This window comes from Phyllostomus hastatus, unplaced genomic scaffold (assembly GCF_019186645.2).
Source record: "Phyllostomus hastatus isolate PE091 unplaced genomic scaffold, TTU_PhHast_1.1 phas_contig_159, whole genome shotgun sequence".
Lineage (NCBI taxonomy): Eukaryota > Metazoa > Chordata > Mammalia > Chiroptera > Phyllostomidae > Phyllostomus > Phyllostomus hastatus.
In genome coordinates this window covers 25546235-25566507 of record NW_025333640.1, presented here as the reverse complement: position 1 = coordinate 25566507, position 20273 = coordinate 25546235, and the positions used below count along the sequence as shown (strand labels likewise).

The 20273-nt window shown below is 48.4% G+C and overlaps 1 protein-coding gene across 2 annotated transcripts in view; it reads right to left on the bottom strand.

Annotated features, from left to right (window-relative positions):
* Positions 1-20273, bottom strand: part of NR3C2 (nuclear receptor subfamily 3 group C member 2) — a 292292-nt gene that overhangs the window by 14925 nt on the left and 257094 nt on the right. For both annotated transcript variants that reach the window (XM_045830979.1, XM_045830980.1), the window contains exons 7-8: positions 13343-13473; positions 9023-9180 (exon numbers count right to left, since the gene is read on the bottom strand). In XM_045830979.1, the coding sequence (XP_045686935.1) occupies positions 9023-9180; positions 13343-13473 (289 nt within the window). The remainder of the gene's footprint in view (positions 1-9022; positions 9181-13342; positions 13474-20273) is intronic.

The window sequence follows — 20273 nt, the reverse complement described above, 5'->3', positions numbered from 1 at the left end:
GATAACGTTCCTCTCCGCACCTGAAGAACTTCACTGTTTCTTTTTGTGTCAACCAGGGCCTTAGGTTTAAGGGCCTTTCCGGGCCGGGGCGTGGAGGAGTCTCTGGTTTCCCACCCTCTGGATGCCCCGGGGTGGGGAACCAGAGACTTTCTGCCTTTCCCACCCCGGGGGCGGCCCACGGACCCATCGCTTGGAGCGCCGCCCGGCCTGCTCTTCACACCCATCGTCTCCTCTGAGCGGCACCGTGTTCAGAAGGTTCTGTTTTGCCCGGGACTGGCTGGATCGCTGTGGGGCCCTTTGTTTAAAGCGTCCTAAGGGTTGCAAGATGGCCACAGCAGGACGAAAAGCTGGGAGGGAGGCCCTTCCACTGGCGGGGCCAGGTCCCCCTGGCGGCACCCGCAGATGCTGCCTCTCCTCCGCTCCTCCGCCGTCTGAACCCGGGAGAAGGCCCCTGATCCCTCCCTCTTGTAACCCTTTTCTCTGCAAAGCGGGTTAAAAAAAGTGAGTAAATATTACTATTCCCCTTTGTAGAGAAAAGATGAGGTGATTAAGTGTAAATAGTAATATTTACTCATCCTCACCTCATGGAGATAAGAGAAGGACTTAATGACTGGACTTAGGAAGAAAGGCACTGGGTAAATCCCAGGTATTACATGGTTATTTTATGTTGTAAGAAGAGGGATTCAGGCGGCGTAAGGGGGGATTTATTGACACAGGTGTTAGACAATGAGACAGTTTTCCAAAACCTTCCTTAGATACCATGCAGAGCAGGAGGAGATTCCCGTGTGTCAGGTTAGAGTTAGATGTGAGTCTCTGTGAGTGGGGCCTCCAGGACCCTCAGTGCTGCTTTCTGCGTGACACGTCGTTTTACCGGAAGGCTCACCCCACAGCATCACAAATCCTGAAGGTTCAGGCGGGAATGGAATGTACAATTTCTTTCCACCTCCCCCAGTGAGTCCTCGTCTCGTCCCCCCAAGCCCCTCATGCTCTCACAGATTTGCAAGACCAGCTCCGAACAACAGCACCTGCCCTGCTCTGTAGGTGTGCAGCTATGAAACAGTCATTAATGATTAATGAAGTCCAAGAAGTAGTTATCATAAGAAAAAATTTTTTAAACTCTCTGTAAATAAATTGGTATCAGGGACAACTTTAATCCTTAGCTGGCAAAATTAAGAAAAATAAACTGACTGACTGCAAGTTCCTGAGAGAAAGCTTTTGACACCAAAACAAAACTCATGAAATGGGAGAAAATATTTGCAAATCATAGACTGGCAGTCAATATCCATTATATATATGGATATTGTATATATATATACACACACACACACAAGAAGAACTTCTACAATTCAACAACAAAAAACCAAACAAAAACGGGCAAAGAACTTAGACATGTCTACAAAGAAGACATCCAGATGGCCCCTAAACACGTGAAGAGGCGCTCAGCAGTGCACGTCATCGGGAGAACGCACACCAAACCACAGCGAGATACCACCTCCCACCCGCCAGGACGGCCGCTGTCAAACAGCAGTTAAAAGTGTCGGTGAGGACGCAAAGAAACAATCTGTGTCCTGTTGGCGGGAATGTGGAAAACAATGGGGACAAAGTTGGGCAGTTCCTCAAAAATCTTGAGCACAGAATGATCCTATGACCCAGCAATTCCACTTCTAAGGATACACCCAAGGAACTGAAAGCGGGATCTGGGAGAGAGCATGCACACCCATGTTCACGGCAGCGTGATTCCAAACAGGGATATTGTTCACCTCAAAAAGGAGGGAAGCTGGAATACGTGCTACAACGTGGATGAATCTGAGGGTAACCTGCTGAGTGCAGTGAGCTGCTTCCCCCGGACCGGTCCTGTGTAAGTTCCCGCACGCGAGGAACCTACAGCAGGCAGATTCGCAGACAGATGGGATGGTGGTTGCTGCAGCTGGGGAGGGGAGCAGTTTAACAGGTAGAGAGAGTAGGTTTTGCATAACAATGTGAAGGCATGTAACACGAATTATACAGGTCAAAACAGCTACCATGGTAAAGTGCATGTTTGTGTATTTTACCACAATTTAAAAAAATGGCAAACTTTTACTGAAGGTTATTTTTGTTTCATTTCTCTCCAATATTATACAACTCTGTCCTAGAATATTGCCAGCTATCAACCAGGTGGTAAGCACTGTCTTAAGTAGTTTACATATTAGCCACTGAAAATGAATATTTTAGATCTTTTCCAACGACATAAGGAAGCAACAAGATGAAGTCAGCCACGGAAAACCGCGACCAGTGGAAGAACGCCAACTTCTGGGCCTGTGCGTGGAAATTAACTGTCCTCACGATTCAGGTGTCATATGGAAGTGACGGCGAGGAAGCACTGGGGACGCATGACACGGGTAAAATCATGACTTGGACAGCTCCTGAATGTCATGGTGCCTTTGACGCCACACTCTCATCTGCACCTCTGTCTCTTCCGTGCGACTGACAGCCATCTGAGTCTACATCCACAGGTAGTGTATTCGTGGGTTTAGTGTACAGGATGCACGCATATGTACACAGTACTTAACAGAGCTAATTCCAAGTTACTCCTGCACAGGCCGACGTCTGTCACAAAGCTTGTTTCGGGCTATTTGCAAAGGCAGAGTTTGCTAAGCTACTGTGATTTCCCAGCTGCACTTAAAACACATAAACACAAAAACTTTGTATGTTTCCTCAACTACATTGAAAACGCTCATGTATCTGCGTGCTGTTACCTAACAGAAAGACTCACAGTTCTTTTCTGTTTATTAAAGCAGTTTTGCTAAGGAGCTTTACTGGACAACACATTGATTTTGTTGTTGTTGTTAACTTTTGGCCTGTTTGCTTTGTGGCTGCTGATGCAGTTACTGGAAACCTAGTGAGCATTAACACAAGTTAAATCAATCAGCTACTCTTCACAATAACCACCTCGTTGCTCTGACTACTGGAAGTTTCCAGCCTGTTTGCTACCTGACCTTTCACAGCTTCTGCCCCTCTGACCCCTCATTTGCACCGTGGGGGACATGCTGTCTTCTGGCTTGCCCCCTATGAGGCTCTTTCTGCCCACTTACCGCAGCAGCAGCTCCTTCCAAGGCCCTGCAGGCAGCTGCCCCTTGTTGGAGCCTTGGCCGGTTTTGCCTCTGGGTTCAGTTCTAGGCCTTTTCTCACCACTGCGGGCGATGCCTGGGCGGTTCTGTCCACCCTCAGGCTTCAGCAGCTGCCTCTGTGCGCTGCCCCCCACCTCGGCTGCACCAGCACCCGCCTTCCTCTTCAGGAGCCCAGGGTTCACCTGACGTTTCCCCGGGGATGTCCTGAGGGCAGCTGAACTCCAGTGCGTCCAAACACGCTCAGCATCTGTGCTCACAGATCTGTCTCCCAGCCCCTCCTCAGTGCTGGTCCTGCCTGCCAGACTCTCCACCTCCAAATGCTGGGGGTCATCGTAGGCCTGCCCCCTCCCAACTCCACGTCCTAGCACGTGACTTCTGGAGCCACCCATTCCACTACTTCAGCATCTCCTTGGTCCACCCCTGCCCCCATCTCGTCTCACCTGGGCCACTGCACCAGCCTCCTCCTGGCCCTTTGCCCCTCCTGCCCCTCCTCTAGTGGGTGATCCAGGTCAACACTGTCTAATGGGACTTTCTGCACATCCCCCCGACCCCACCAAGCGGTGGCTACTGAGCACCTGAAATGTGGACAGTGGGAACTCAGTGTAAAATTTTGCTTAATTCTAATTAATTTGCATGAAAATAGCCACTGGTGGTTTCTGCATTGGACGGAGCAGCTCTAGATTCTCTGCTGATGGACTCAGAACCCTGCAGTAGCTTCCTCAGCCCACATGGTTCACAGATCCCTCCCCGTCTGCATCCTCATTTCTCACTGTTCTCCGCTGAGGTTCTTGGATGCAATGAAATTTTCTCTCTCAGTATCACCATGGTCTCTCTCTCTCAGAACACGAACTCCTTTGCCATGGAGTAGCCTCCCCTTATCAATCTGGCAACCGTTTCCCTGCCCTCCTGCTGTGGCCCATCTGCACCCGCCACTTCCGCTTCCAGACACTCTGCCCAGGCTCCTGCCACGCGGCATGTCAGCTCCCAGCTGACGTCTGTGTTCCCCAGGAGACGGGACGCTGTGCTGCAGCGCACCCTCAGCACCAGCTGCGCGTCTGGCCAGGGGCAGGGGCGCGGTAATTCACTCTCACAATACGGCCTGACTGCAAAGTAGGGGTCCTCGGAGACACAATCACGGCCTCTGGCTGACACCGCCCTTAAACCACTGACTTGTGAACAAAGGAGGGACACCGGGGAGGACACCTTCACATCTGTGAGGAGTCGTCTTCCCGGTGGCTTTATGGCTCCAGCTGCGAGCACCCAGAACAGTGGTCCTCGAGCTGCCCAGACCTCTCCGAACCCGTGCAGAGCCTCCCGTCCTCTGTTTATCCACACACTGGGATAGCAACATTCTGGCCTATTTTTCCACTTTCCCCACTTTTAGTTTTAAATATATCTGACGCTTCCCCCCCCAGTTACACAAACCTAGAAATGTTCTGAATGAGAATAAGCAGCCGGCATCATGGACCCAGGGCTGTGCCTTCTGTGCCACGCTCTGCCCTTGAAGTAGAAACTTGGCAAAGATGGACACGGGCCCGTCTACTGTGGGCGTGCGGAAGAGACAATGAAAACCACGACAACCCTTCCACAGTTCTCACCGACTAGACGGAGTAAGATCTGACATCTCAATTACTTAATTTGGAATCTTCACCAAAGCAGATTTCCTTTTCAGGAGGAGTGGGCTCACACAATTTTCGTCTTCCCATCCCCCGATGCTCTGGGAAGTCAGGCTGTGCTCACTTAGCTGACTTTGGAATAAACAACTCTTCCTATTTTTAGAATCTTTCTTAGTCATGGTCTTGTCAAAGAAAGCAGTAACACCACTAACAATTATATTCAATAGTTGTTTCACTCAGTGAGATACAATGTGGCATTGAATCTTAATCTCTCTTACACACACACACACACCTGTGGAACTGCCAGGCACCTCACTGCAGATACGGAATCAATCGCATTTCTTTGTCACCTGAGCAACGAGAAGACAGACCTACCCCTCACACGCTGAGGCAGCATGGCAGCCCCCTCCTCGCTCTGGCTGCATTCTGACAGCGCCCAGTTCACCCACCACTGATGAGGTGAGCATCATCGACCCTTCCTGATGTCCCCTCATTGCAATCTGCCATCGTTCCATCAGCCAACCACTTTCACTCCTTCAGCGAATTAGAAAGTGGCTCAAGCCCCCCTCCCCCCCAAGAATGGTCAACTCTCTCTAGAAGAATAAGGAGTCTCTAGGCTTCACGTACAGCACCCTGACATTTGCAATGCAAAAACCACATCCATTCCTAGGAGCCTGACCACACCTGCTTTCTTTGAAACTTATTTTGGGAAAAACTGATGCTCAGAGGCAGCTCAGAGGGCTTACGGCTCGTTCAAGTTGCTGACCACTTCCAGTACTGAACTGACAACCTGTTCGTCCAAAGACTGTTCCTTTCGCTCACCTTGGCAGTCTGCCTCCACGAGTGCACACGGGGGACAAGCCCATGCCTCCCGAGGCCTGTGGACATGTGTCCCGAAGGGCGGCATAAGCTGCACACTTTTTAAAGCCGGATTTACAGTCACAGTGTTCTTACTGGTGGGACTCTTATGGACAAACACTCGCGTCCCACGAGGTGATCAGAGCTCGGCTCTGAGTACAGAGCTGGTCCGCGTGCAGCTTCTTTGTTCCCTGGAAGACAATTCTACAAATGCTGATTCACTAATTTACTCTAATGAACAAGCCGCAGGCAGTCTCAAGTCTGTGCAGGCGCACATGTGAGAAAGGTCCCTCTAGACGCATGATGCATTTTTCAATGTTCTGTCTGGAACAGGGATATAAATAGAACTTCAAAGATGCTTCTGGTAGGTTCGTTCTAAGAGCAAACGTTTCTTACCATTTAAAATAAAGGCTTTAGAATTAAAATGGTAAGAAGTGATTCCCAAAAGAATATTCTCCTTCCAGTCAAAATGAAGTAGGAGGGACTGGATTTACCCTGCCCCCAGAAACAACCCAAATTGCTCGGAAAAAAACACATGGAAAAAAAAATTGGTTGTCAAGACTACATTTGAGTCAATGAAGGACAGTAACATCTAGAAGGAAATCTGGGAGAAAAGCTCTGCGGCGTCGGCTCAGACACCAGGAACATGACTCATGAAAAGAGAATCAGTTGGGCTTTACTGAAATGGGAAATGGCTCTTCAGAAGATACTGCTCAGAGAGCGAGATGATAAGCCACAGACTGGGAGAAAATACTTGCAAATCATTCATCTTATAAAGGAACTGCATCTAGGATGTACAAAGAACTCTCAAAACTCAACACTCCAATTAAAAACAAGCAATTCAATTTTTTAAAAAAATGAGCCAAGGAGCTGAGCAGACACTATACCAAAGAAGACGCAACAATGGTAAATGAGCAGGAGATCAGATCATTAATCACTAGGGAGATGCAAATTAAACCACCGCGAGACACCACCACACAGCGACTTCAGTGCTACCACTGGGAGGACTCAGCGTTCCGGGTGCCAGCAGGGGTGCGGAGTGATGTGAACGGACTGTGAAGGGAGAGTGCCCGTGTGCACCCACTTTGGGGGAGAAGCTGGAGGTCTCACGACAAATGAAAGTGCATCGGTGGGATGACCCAGACAGTCCACAACTAGCTCCTCACCCAGGAAAAAGAGCAATGCCCGTTGCAGGACTGCACACGGACGTCCAGTGTGGCTTCACCTGCAAATGTGCCCAGTCTGGAAACAGCCCATGTGCCTGTTCACTCGTGACTGACTTCCAGACCGTGGGGCAGCGGCCCCGCGAGTGCCGCTCAGCAGTGAGGAGGTCTAAGTGCTGCAGTGCGCAGTGGAACGCAAGAGTCTCGAAACAAGTATGCTGAGGGAAGGGGGCCAGACAGAAAAGACCGCATACTGCATGACCCATGTATATCAAAGTTTAGAATATACGCAGTAATAGATTACATAAAGTCTAGAATATGTGCAACCCTAGAATATACCATCTGAGCTATACAGACAGAAAGCAATGTAGAACGCAGCTAGGGAGGTGAAGACAGGAAGAGAAGTTAAAAACGGGCACCAGGAAAGGTTTGGGGTGGCAGATGTGTCGTGTGTCTCGTGATGACAGCTTCGTGGGTGTGCACAATGTGTCAAGCCTCTCAGATGGACACTCTGAACATGTTCAGTGTCCAGCCAGGCACTGCGTTCAATCAGACCTTGATTAAAAAACACTGAAAAGACAATGGTTTGCCCTGGGAGGTGCTGCAGAGTCGTCACCAGGGTGCAGCCGCCTGGCAATCGCTGAGCTCCCTCCCGCCTGGCGCCCAGCACTGTGGGGCTCGCAAAAGCAGCTGCGGAGGAGGGTGGGTGGGCACGTGGACCACTGTGGCGGTGGCCCCTACATGTCTCCTCTGTGCCACTCTGCTGAAGGCACAGAGGTTCTGGAAGGCTGTCGAAAAGATCGTTTCAACAGTTTTTTTTCTGTTGTTTCACTCCATGCCAATTGCTTCAAAACGCACGCTCTATGAACACATGCTGTGATGATCGCACCCTCACCTGGCCGTTGCGCTTGTGCCTGCCCATCCACTTGAACCAACGAGAGAGCTCAGCGAGCAAGGGCCACAAAGCCCCATTCTGAGCTCCACTCAGAAGGACTTCCGATGCAGCCAGGGGAAGGGAGTAGCGGTGCCCCTGTTCTCATGTAGATGATCTACATTCTGGGCTCCAGTTTCCTTTCAGTTTCCTCGTGTGAGCTGAGGACTCCCTCCTTCGCTGCGCTCCCCAAAGCCTCGTCTGCCGCCATCTCTGATTCCCAGCACTGGCCTTGAAACCACACTCTTGAGGCCGCTGGTAGTTAACAAGACTATCCATCACTGAATTTACCTTCTGTGAATTTGACTTGTACCATATGACAAGTTCAGAGAAGCAAAGGTCAACCTGACAGGCAAGGTGTCGTCAGTGTGGATGACTGGAATGTGACACTCTCATCCAAGACCCCACAGAGAGTTAGCACTCCACTGGCATATCCCGCTTTCTAAGGGACGAGCCATTAATTCAACAGGATTCATTACTATTACAGTATTGGGCATGGGGCCTGCACCATTTTCCTTATCAACAGAGAAACATTTGGAGATGAATTTCTTATGCAGATCTATGGGTTGGGCTTGGGTGATAAATTTTCCAAGAAAAGTATGAAACCTCACAAGCACGAAAAACTAAATTAGCATGACTACATACAACTTTTTTTTTTTTTTTGAGCCTCACTGGAGAAAACACAACATGAAATGAGAAGCGTATTTTCAATGACATGCAGCAAGGGATCAGTATCAGGATTTTGTAGAAGCCTTTGGCCAACACCTCAGCCACATTGACAACTGGTTACATGAGAAGAAACCAGCTCAGAATTTGCTTTCTGTATTTACACTGAGACAAAGAAAGGTGACTCCTACGAAGATCAGTGAGTATAGGGTTCAACATTTGGCAGAGGCTGAGATGGTCCGAGCTGGCCCCGGCCCACGAATAATGTTTTTGGAAGATTGGGTTATTACATTAACAGCCGTAGAAGATGGTCACTGTTTACGCAACGTGAAAGCAAACATTTTCACTAACCCAACATTCCCTAAACGGCCAGCAGAAACGGGAAACTTGATCTGACCCTGGGCCAGGACTCGGGTTCTGCCGCCGTGGTGCACATTTCTCGGGTCCCACTCAGGAGGGGGAAGAATCACACCCTCGTCGTGAAATGCAGTCTGTCACGAACGTCATCTGAAGAAAAACCTCTTCCCTAGCCAGTTCTCACCTCTTGCCGTCTCCCACCGGGCAACTTACCTCTACTCCCCCCAAAGGCCCGAGAGCTCTCCCAACCCCCCAGTCTCACTGGGAGAGAACAGTGTGTGGCTTCCGATCCTTCCTGCGAGAGCGTCGGGGGGCGGTACTTACATCGTGCATGGAGTCCAGGAGCTTGGTCAGCTGGTAGAACCTCTGCCAGCTCTGCCCAGAGTTGTTGGGACACTTGGTCACCATCTTCCTCAGCTCTTTGATGTAGTTCGTCCTCATTTCTTCAAACGCGGCTTGGCCTCTGAGGCCGTCCTTTGGAACTGCGTTGTAAGGAGAACAGACACGTCAGCTCCCAGGATGGGAATCAGCGTTCGCATCTCAGCAGTTAAATGGCTTTTCCCCACTTTTAGGTTGATAAGGAATTTCAATGAATTACATTTATTGGTAAATATGGCAGTTAGTTATCTATTGGTAAACTCTTGTACACATACATATACCAAAGAACAATAATAACTGCTCTCTATCACGTGTGTTAATATATTTTGCATATATCAGCTCACTTAATCTTGACATCAGTCTTATGACAATAACCATTGTATTATTCTTATTTTGCAGATGAGGAAACTGAGGACTGGAGCTTGAAACACTTGTCCAAGGGCCCAGTAAAAGGCAGAGAAGGGACACGAAGCTAGGCTGCTCTGTGTCCACAGCCTGCCTGTTGACCACAATGCTTCATGGCCTCGTGGCCTGTCGTCAGAGTGTTTTATGAACCCCGACTTGCCAACACCTCGGAGGCAGGAAAACAGACTTTGATTTTCCAGGACAACTGCAAGAGCCACAGACAATCCAAGCTGGAGCTAGAATTAGAAAGCAGTGTCTTCATATTCAAGTTCAAATATCAAAGACACTTGGGGAGACTGGCCGTCTACCAAGGGGAGAATATGCATGCAAACAAGCACTTTCCATTCTCTCTGCCCCAGATCACATGACAGCTGAGAGGCTGTCACGTGACTTCTCAGACAATCTGGGCGGTGGGGGGGCAGTGTGCAGTTGTGTGGTGTGCGGCGGTAACACAATGTGGCTCTGCAGGCGAGGGAAAGTCTCAAACTTCCAAAGAGAATAAACCATGTTCACCTTTGATAAGGTAGAAAGTGAAGGATTATATTTCCTTTTATGTAGTGGCTAGGTTTTGTATTTATACACACACAAAATCTCACTTGGAAAGAATCTTAAAATCCCTTGGGACTCAGGACTCGGCAGCACACCACGTGCTTCCGGGACCTGCCGGGAGACCTGTCCCCGGTGCGCGGGGCAGCGCGGCAAGAGGACAGGCTGCGCCTGTGTCGTGGAAGGAGGCGCAGCGCCCAGGGCAGGCTAGAGATGTGTCCTTTGAAAATCTGTTTCCATGTCTGTTCCCCGCCCCCCCCCCCCGCTATTGCCAATAAATTGTTATGCTTAGGCTTTAACTTTCAAAAATAAAATCCCTACGAACTTTAGCTTTGGAAGAAGACCTACTGTAAATCCATGCTGTGACATGAACACTCTGAGTTGGGACCTGCGTGTGTCGTAACTGGTGCAGAGAAGAGCGGCTGGGGCCGTCTGCACTTGCGGACGGCTCAGTATGTTTCTGAGTATTACGTGCAACCCTGGAAGCCAGGAATACCACATCTGCAAAAAAACCCTGTGCAAATAAGCCCTGTGGTCCTGGATAAAGATATGGATTATCTTGCAAAGCTAACCTCACATATTATGTTAATAATGTTCTCTTTTACTTTAATTGTTGAGGCTTTTGATTTGTGGTTTGTCTAAGTCTATTTTTGTGGGGCAAAGGAATCCCTAATAGCAACTGCGCAAATTCCTGAGGCTTCCATAATGTTAGTTGCGGTTTCGAATAAATAACATTCACATTAAGAGTTAAATACCATCCATTATATAATTGATATATTTTCCCTTAAAATTAAAACCTTGTTTTAAAGATATAAATAAATTAAAGAAAGATGGTAATAACCAGGATGTTAACATTAAAGCTATAGATGTTTTCTACCAAAATTTTAGCATTAACCAAAAACTTTCTACGAGAAATTGAAAGTTTGCAAATAGCAGTCCACACTTCCTACCCATGTTAACTTTTTTTTGAACTTCTAACATTTGATGGAGTAAACCTTTTGTTTTCAACCTAGATGTTTATGTGTGTCAACCTATATCTTAAAAAATTTACCTAAAATTGGAATAAGTGACTACATCTCATGACTATTTCAATAGCACTTGGCACACATACTAAGATTAACCAAAGACCTTCCTGTTTCTGATAGCTGTGGTGTCAAATATTACTTATATATTACTGCTGGGACTGAAATACATTGTACTAGTTTCCCAGCTACCTGTTTCAGAAGCTGAAACAAACCCACAGATAAAGAGAACTTCAGCAAGTCCTCACGTTTGGGAGGTCTGCCCAGGTTTTCTGAGTTACTGATCAGGAGGGGTAGCAGGGCCGGTGGAAATGACCCCGAACCCACGGGCTGGAGGAGCAAAGACACAACGGGCGGGAGCTCCTCTGCCTTCCCCGGTGAGCGGAAGGACACAGGACTCTGACGTCACTGCTGAAGACCAGGCACAGTGGACATCCGACAGGCCACTTCACGTCCTGAGAGGAAGGGTGTTCAGGCGCTCTCCCGAAGATTTGCAAAATAAGCGTACCAAAGCCTGCAGGTTCTGTGACTCCTACAATTCTTATGTTTTCCTACCTTTTCATTTTGCTTTCCTTGCATCTATAAAAATCAGAATTGAAAGTGCTGAGCTCCTTGGAAGCTAATACATTACCCAGACAGCTTCAAAATTGTATCAGAATTTATTACAGGCTGGTGGATTAAATGCACAGGGATGGGCAAAAATAGGTGTATGGTTGTATGTATGGAAAAATACCAATGGATACAGAATAATACAAGAATAAACTGTTTTGTGCACTCACAACTGTAAACCTGCTTTTGTCCACTCCCGTATATAAGATAGTAAGATAGCAAATAAGATTGAGCAGTCAAAATTAATACAGAATACCACACACATTTTTAGAAAAAAATATTGCATTTAAATTTTCTACCATGTGATGTGTGTGTGTGGCTTCCACACCGTCCACCCTCCCCCTCTGCCGTCCGTGTCTCTGTCCCGTGAGCCCCTGCCACCCCCTCTCCTGTAGTCAACGGGACCTGTCCTCGTCTTCCTGCAGCACAGCAACCCCCTCACCGGCTGAGTCTGGGCTACGGTGTCCTACAAGGATCCTTGCGAGTTGACATCTCAACACCCAAACCTGTCTTCTGAATTCCAGCCCCAAACCGTCTCCATCTTTTGCCCTCTCTACTAGGATACGTCTAAAAATGAACCTATCCAAAACGAAACTCATTTTTTCACTCCATAAAGCCGGCTCCAAGTCCTGACATCAACACGTTTCTCTCAATGGCATCACTACCATCCGAGTCTCTTCTCTAGGCTCAAAACCTGTGTCACTTCTGCCCCAGGCTGTTCTCGTCGCTGTTTCCGGTCAGCGGCCACGTGCATCCTACATGCTCCTGCGCATCCTACAGCCAACCATCACCATCCAGGCCATGACGCCGTCAGCCCCACAGGTCTCTCTGCTTCCAGGCAGGACACACTCTGTCTTTGCCACCCCCACCCCCACCTCGCTTTCTCTTTAATCCGGTCGCATGCCAGACACACCTTCCTAAAGCCACAAGACACAGCTCTGGTCACGTCTCCCCACTACTCACCGCCTCCAGTGCTGGACTCCTCTGCCCACCTGGCAAAGGTAGTGTTGAATATCCAGGTCCCAGCTACAGCCCACCCTTATTCCCCACTTCTCCCCACCCCGTACAGCCAGATGCACCCTGAAAAACTAAATACTTAAATGCAATAAAAATGTAAAAATTAACAGGCAAAACGTCTCCTCAGAACAGAGTGCGGGGGCCTGGCTCCACTCTCCCGCCTCCCCACACTCCCTCACGCGGTTCCCCGATGAGAATGCGTCTCACGCCTCCTACCCACTCCGTAACCCACCCGAGCTCCCCCACGTTCCTGAGTCCCTCCCTGAGCCCCAGAGCTGACCAGCTCTTGTCTTCTTTGAGCCGCATGACACTCTTTATCACAGTAGAAAACCCCTTTCCACAATGTGTTCAAGTTACGTCTCCACTGACTACCTCGTGCCTCATGTGCCCTGCAGCTCCTGCACTGCCCGACCCCACCACGCACGCGACAGACACCTAACGGATATTTAGTGGTCGGACGAATGAAGGATGAGGGACTCGCTCCTCCATGGGCCCCAAGCTTCATCCTCTGCAAGCAACCAAGCTCGCCAAAGACAGGGCCCTCCTACCTCCTCCGATTTTCCCTTCTTACACCGACTACCTGATACCCTAAGCAGGCTCCTCCCGGGAGGGCGGTGACCTGACAGTGTAGTAGACGAGGTGCGGGGTGTGGGGGGCATCGGCTTACTCGTGCTCAGCAGCAGCAGGACCTTCATGACGGAGTACTCTTCAAAGGTGAGCTGCAGCCGGACGAACTGGAGGCTGATCTGGTGCATCGCCTGGCAGAGCTCATACATGGCGGACTGGTGCATCCTCTCTCTGCGAAGGCAAAGGAAAAAACCGTCTGAGAAAGCAAGGTTCGTCGTCAAACCCAGACTGGCAGGCCGCGGCAGCCCCCAAGGAGATCTGAGTCGCAGTGTTCCTTCCGGCGTCAACGTGGAGCGGATGTGTAATTTAGACAAAGCGGACGCCTTTCCCGGTGACCGGTGAGCTGCTCTGGACCGACGCTGCGGTGCCATCTGCCCGCACCCTGTAAGGACGCGTCAGGGCCATGAGATCACCCGGAGGGCAGAGAAGCCGCTGGGATGTGGGGGGTGAGGGGGCCCACAGGCTCCCGTTCCTTGTCAGCCGGACCCCACGCCCTCGCTGTCTGGAGGGGCAGTGCTGGGCGCCGTGAGCACAGGCGAGTGACCCAGTCTTGTTTCCACAGGGACCCCCGACAGAGGCCGCGAACTGTGTCTGCTGAGCATTTGCAGAAGCACATTTAAATGGGGAGACAAGACAGAATGTGGGAAGGTGAGAACCTGGAGTGGGATCTCTGGTGAAGGGAGAAAGCGACGGGGGAGTGGGCCACATGTTTCCACTCCTTCACACAACCAACCGACCAACCCTCTTCCCCCACTAGATCCAATGTTTCCATGAAAACCCTCAGTAGGTTAAGATGGAAGTCATTACTGCCTCTTTCCGTGAGAAGTGGGGCAGCACTTAAGTTTTTCAGATGCATTTCCTCATAGTAATAAATCTCTGGGGAGGCCCTGGGTAACTACTGCTTTGCACTGGCCAGAATGTAATTAGTGAAAATGAAACTGCTGGTGAAAAATGGAAAAGGACTTGTCAAAGGCCAAAGAAATGGAAGAAAAGGTCAAGATGGCTGCCAGATGTCCCAGTGGCTGAAAGCAGGTGAGCACCTGCAGGAAGGCAACCCTAGGATGCCTCTTCCAGGGGGCACTCCTGGGTTTGACAGGCAGAAATGTCTCTCATCTCAATTCCGAAAGCCTTTTGTAAAGGACCCACACAGAGCATTTTGCTCTGCATTATTATTGTTATGTCTTTCCTCTCCCTTGATAAGCTGGAAACTATTTTCAATTAAGGAAATATTTTAAACACATACACACACACAGAGAGAGTTAACAGCAGGGGCCTATGCATCTACAATCCAGAATTAACAATGTAAACAAGTGCTGCTATGTTTGCTCTGCTCGCTTCAGATGATTACAAACTACACACGACAGAGCTCAGGTCTGCGGTGTCCTCCTCCCGATCCCACTCATGGTCCCCACTCGAGCCGACCAGCGGGCATGCTCTTCCCGGACCCTCGGCTTCATCCTCTGCAAGCACCCGAGCTCCTCAAAGACCAGGGCCCTCCTCCCACCTCCTCCCATTTTTCCTTTTTACACCAGCTATCTGATACTCGAAATAAGCTACTCTCGGAAGGGGATGACCTGACGACATAGAAAAGGTGCCAGATGGGCGGAGGCAGGCCCCTCACTCTGGGTGATTATCATGTCCCCTCCGATGTGTGTATTGTACTGCACACGTGTGTATCTATAAACACAGTACACAGTACTGCTCTTTTATGTAAAGATGAACTTAGGTACATATGCACATCCGTCTGCAACTTGCTGTCATTCAATGTTGTCATTTGGAGATGTATCCATTTTAACATAGGTAACTAAGTTAATTCACTTGCACTTCTACTAGTTGCACTTGTGATCTCATTGCAACTCACTAATCCGCTCCACTACCCTGGGCACCTGGGTTGCCTCCTCCTTGCTGATACTGCCAGTGATGCCCACGGGGCACCCCTGAGCACTTCTCTAGGACACAGAGTGGGAGGAACTGCTGAGCCGTAGATCTGCGCCCATCTGCGGCGTCCCTTCCAACCGGCAGGAGCAAGAACGTCCTTTTATCCCCCACCCCCACCAGTGCTCGTCCTCCTCCAATGTAACTCTTCGGCCATCTATGGGGGTTAAAGGGTAGCCCCACTATTGATTCCACTTGCATTTCCATCATCACCAGTAGGCTGAACATTTTTTCCAAATATTTTCTGACCATTTGGATTTTTCTTTCTTTGGTAACTTGTCTCTTCATATCTTTATCCTTTTTATGGCAAGCTTTTTTCTTTCTAGCACGATTATCGTCTTTATTGTTAATCCTTTCACTTTAAAGTTTTGACCACCATTCTTATTATTCCTTCAGTATCCCCTCCCTTTCCTCATTCCTGTCTCTTCTGCCCTCTCTTTAGAATTTGCCTGGTAAGCCCTTTCTTAAAGCCCCTTGTGTCTAAACTTCCCACATAATTATATTTCATGTGGTCTCTCACAGACAGCAAAAAGCTACGTTAAAAAAGTCTGAAGGTATTTATATTTTAACAGTTCAGTTTTACTGTTTTCATTTATCATAACTGATATATTTTAAAAAATTTTCCTACCATTTTAACTCTGTCCCCTCCTTCTTTCTACCGTCCTTCCTTCTTAATAAATTGATGCAGTTTTAAAAAATCCCCCTCTTTGCTCCTCAGCTGGGTTTGGAAGGTGTACACTCTATTTGTACTCTTTAAATAATGAAGCTGTGAACTTGCATGCTCGAACATCTAAAGGTGACCGACAGCTTTTCCACGAGAAACGGGAAAACGCAGCGCACACTCACTGCTTCCCATGCTGCTCCTTATGTACACCCCACCTTGCTCTCGGATCACCCCTGAAGTCCGTCTCTCTCTCCCCCACACAGCTGCGCCTGGCTGGAGTCACCCAAGTGTTTCTCTGGCCACACTGCTTCCCGCATTCCCCTCCTTACTTCGGGGTCCAATTTCTCATTGAAGACACCGAACCCTTCATTCTTGAATAATTGTTTAAAAGCTGGAGATTTCTAACCTGACAGGTAATGTCCTTCAGTGTTGTGAAATTGGTATTCCACGACAGCTGGACCTTTAACTGATGGCTGCTTTTGGGAAACACCTTCTTAATCTAATCACCCTTTTGCATTTTCTCTTTGGAGGCTCACAAACATCTCCTCTGTGAACGTGATGTGCGCAGTGTCGGTGAGAACTGCCTGGGAGGAGACTGGTTCTTACTCCTGCTCAAGACTCCGTGTCCTAATTCGATGTGGAGATGTGGGTGTTTCTTCAGTTCTGAGATGTTCTCAGCCGCTGTTTCTCCAACAATCCCCCGCCCATTTGTGCTGTTTTTCCTCGCTGAACTCCTGTTGGCAGTGTGTTGGACCTTCTCATGTTGTTTTCCACGTTAACCTCCCTTTCAGATTATGGTTTTTTTAAACCGTGTGATGCCGCATTCTAGGTGAGTTTCTTAGATCTATTTTCTAACTGATGTTGTTTCTTTTCTCTATCCAGTCTACTGAATGTCTACAGTGTTTTCATCATAATGGTAACATTTTTTATGTCTAGGTGCGTAGATAAACTGTATTTCTCAAACATTTGTTATTTTGCACAAGATACTTCTTACTTTATGGTTATTATATCTCTTCTCTAAATTCTATCTTTATTTTTCTAAACACTTCTAACATATTTCTTTTACAGTTTCTCCCCTCTTGTTTAATTCGTTTTTTTTTTTTTTGAGATGCCTGCATGCACGTCTGACATGCACTGTTTTGGCGCGCACTTGTCTTCTGGGGGGTTCCCAGGGACACTGCCTTGTGGGGGGGGGGGCTCTGGAGGAAGCTTTACCACTTGTGACTGTCAGGGGGACGTGCATCTCACTTGTCGTGGACCAGCTTTTATGCCGATTTCTCAGCTTGATGCTTTTCTCGAGACTCGTGGCGTTTAAATTTAGCCTCCACACTAGATGTGGTGCTGGCTTGTGCTGCTGATTTCCTTCTGCTTCCTTGCCATGTCCCTGGGCCGGCGGGCTGGCTGGTTGAGTTTCACTTTCCTTGTCAGTAGGCAGAGAAATCTTTCCCAAGCCCTGGCTCTATGCAGGGGGCTCTATTTCAGGCACAGCCTCGCTGGGGCCTTAGCTCGTCTGCTGTTCCTGTCGGGGTTCTCATCCCAGCCCAACGGCACTTGCCACCGTCAACAGTGCGCGGGCCAACTGCAGCTTCAGCTCCAAGCGCAGCCACTCTGGCTGTGAGTTCCCTGTGTTTGCACTGTGCTTCTTTTGAGCTTGGCTATCTATGTACAGATTTTTTTAAATGCAGAATTTCTCCGTGTTTAGAGGGGGAAAAAGGGCTCAGTTCAGTTCCAGCATTCTGATCGCTAGCTACGAGCGTCTTAAAGGCAGGCTCCGTGCCTGACTCATCTTTCTGAATGTCCAATAGAACAGGACAGACAAGCGCCATGTGCCCGTCCTTGTTCAGCGAAGACTGCGTGAACGAATGGGAGACCGAAGGAAAAAGGAGAGAGAACGGGTGAAGACAGCTAGAGGAACTGAAGGCACAGATCTGCCTTGGCTGATGACGGTTAGAGAAAGATTATACTGAACATTTTCGGGACGAGTAAATAAATGGCTAATGAAATAGAGGTGGCATTTGCCAAGTTCTCAGGAAGTTTCTCTGAAAAGGAAGAGGTTTAGATCGTGTAAAACGGGGCGAGGCACATCGGTCCTCAGGATGCCCGTGGATACATCACAACGGGCACCGGGCGCTGCGAGGCGGAACAGGCGCCCTTGGCCTCACCGAGGTGGACCCTACAGATGCGCGGCCCATCAGCCCTTCCAGGTGCCAGCTTCGTGAGCCTGCGGTTGTGCTGCTCCCGAGACCCAGGCTTGTCGTGTGTGAAACAGGGACATTAAGAATAATTCCAGCCTTGCAGGGATGTAGGAACCAACTGTACAGAGGCTCTTAAATTAGAAAGTACTGTACATATGATGTTAGCTATTTTTTTTTAATGGAAAGAATAAAATGCTGCTTGGAAGATCAGTGATCATTTTGGTTAAAACAAACTAAGAAATAATCAAAATTTTTTAGGTGATTTTTCAAGAAAATACTATTGTGTCATTACTACTGTTTGCATGCGTGGGTAGGAAAACAAGGGACCCCCAGAGAGCACTCAGATGTTCAGGGACGGGGGAGGGACCTGCCTGGGGCAGGACATGAGAGCTAAGCGCCTCTGTGTCCAAGCGTTCTCTTACTGGACTTGTGACCAAAGCATCCGCACAGATTAAAGCTACTTAGAGAGACCGCAGACACCACCTAAGAGCAGGTGAGAGCATTAATGTGTGGTGACACCCCTGGGGAAGGCCTTTTTTGCCACTTCACTCTGGATAGCATCTCCAGGTCTTGAGGTGGCACCTGGGTGACCTCTGTGGTCTTCAGAGCTACCTTGCAGGGCGTGCCTACCAGGCCCTGGGGCTCAGGTCCTTCTTGCCAATGCCCATGATGCCTCGTGAAGAGTCATCCTCAGGCTCATGACCAGGAAAGCCTGGTCCATGATGCAGCCAGGACCCAAACCCAGGCTTATTGCCTCCGAAACTCATGCCTTGTATCTGTGTGATTGTTTCTGTTTCATTTCGTTTGTTTTATTTTTGTAGAGTGCATGTATAAGTGAAATCATGCAAGAACCAAGTAGGGTTCCTGCCAGAGCAGGAGGGGGTGAAGAAACAGGAAGAAAAGAGAGACGGAGTTATGAAGTGCAAACTTCCAGTCATAAAACTAGTCATGGGGACGCAATGAGGAACACAGGGAACACAGTCAGTGACGTCATAGTGACCACGCACGGTGACAGATGGGTGCCACACTTATTACGGTGGCCACTTCATAAAGTACACAAATGCTGAATCACTATGTTGTATACCTGAAACTAATATTGTATGCCAACAATAGTTAAAGGATTTAAAAAAATAAAACAAACAACTTATGCCTTTTCCTCTCTCCAAGTTACCAGCCAAACAGTTTTTAGTTCTTTTCTCCACAGTATCTCTTTACAACTATAAAGCGTCATGTGGAACCTCAAATGTTTTGTTATTCTACTTACTCCATTGTTTATCCTTTGGTGACCATTATGTGGTAAGATTTTGTGTTTTCAAATTTCATTGCTGTTCGTTCTGCATAAAATTGAGTTCTCTAAATGAAGAGTCTTGTGTACTCAATATAGCTTGAAAATGGGCTCTCTTAAAACACATTTTGCATCACATCATTTTTGCACAATTAGATTAAATGCACAGAAATGTACATCCAAAGAAGTTGAGGCGAGGACAATCTTTTTCGGCATGATACTAATTTCGCAATATTACCTCACAGGAATCTTTCTGCTCCACGCTTTTATTTATTTAATAATCTCACTGCCTTTGGAGTAGGATAATGTAAAAACTACGGACCGCTTTGGGAAAGAGATGAATGTTGTATATAGTGCTCCTAAATGACAAAGTGAACTCGGACGCCACCCCGAACCTCGGGCCAGCGGAAGGGCGGCCGGGGGTGACTGAGCTGGGGTGTCGCCCTGCGTGGAGGGGCGCCCAGGTCCGAGCAACCGGCTGTGCCATCGGTCTGTCCCTGTGAGCCGGGGGCGCTCGTCCAACGTTCCTAAACACCATCGCTTATTTGCAGAACAGAGTAATGTTTACTTTTGGATGAGCAGATAGATCTAATAACCAGAATGGGCAGAGAGACCCAGTCCCATTCCAAAGACCTTGGTTAAAATCTATGAAAAAAAAATATTTCACTAGTTTTGTAAACTTGTCACTTCCTCCAGCTAGGAAACCAGTCTCATTCATAGCTGTAACTTCATCCGGTCCTTGCTTAGAACATCCATTGCACTCAACTGCAATCGTATGATCATTTGAAAATAGTTTAAAAATAATCAGCTAAAATAGTCTAATGTATCCAAACCTCATTCACTTGGGACAAAAGTGACTAATTGAAGACTTAGAAAACATTTTTTTTCCCCT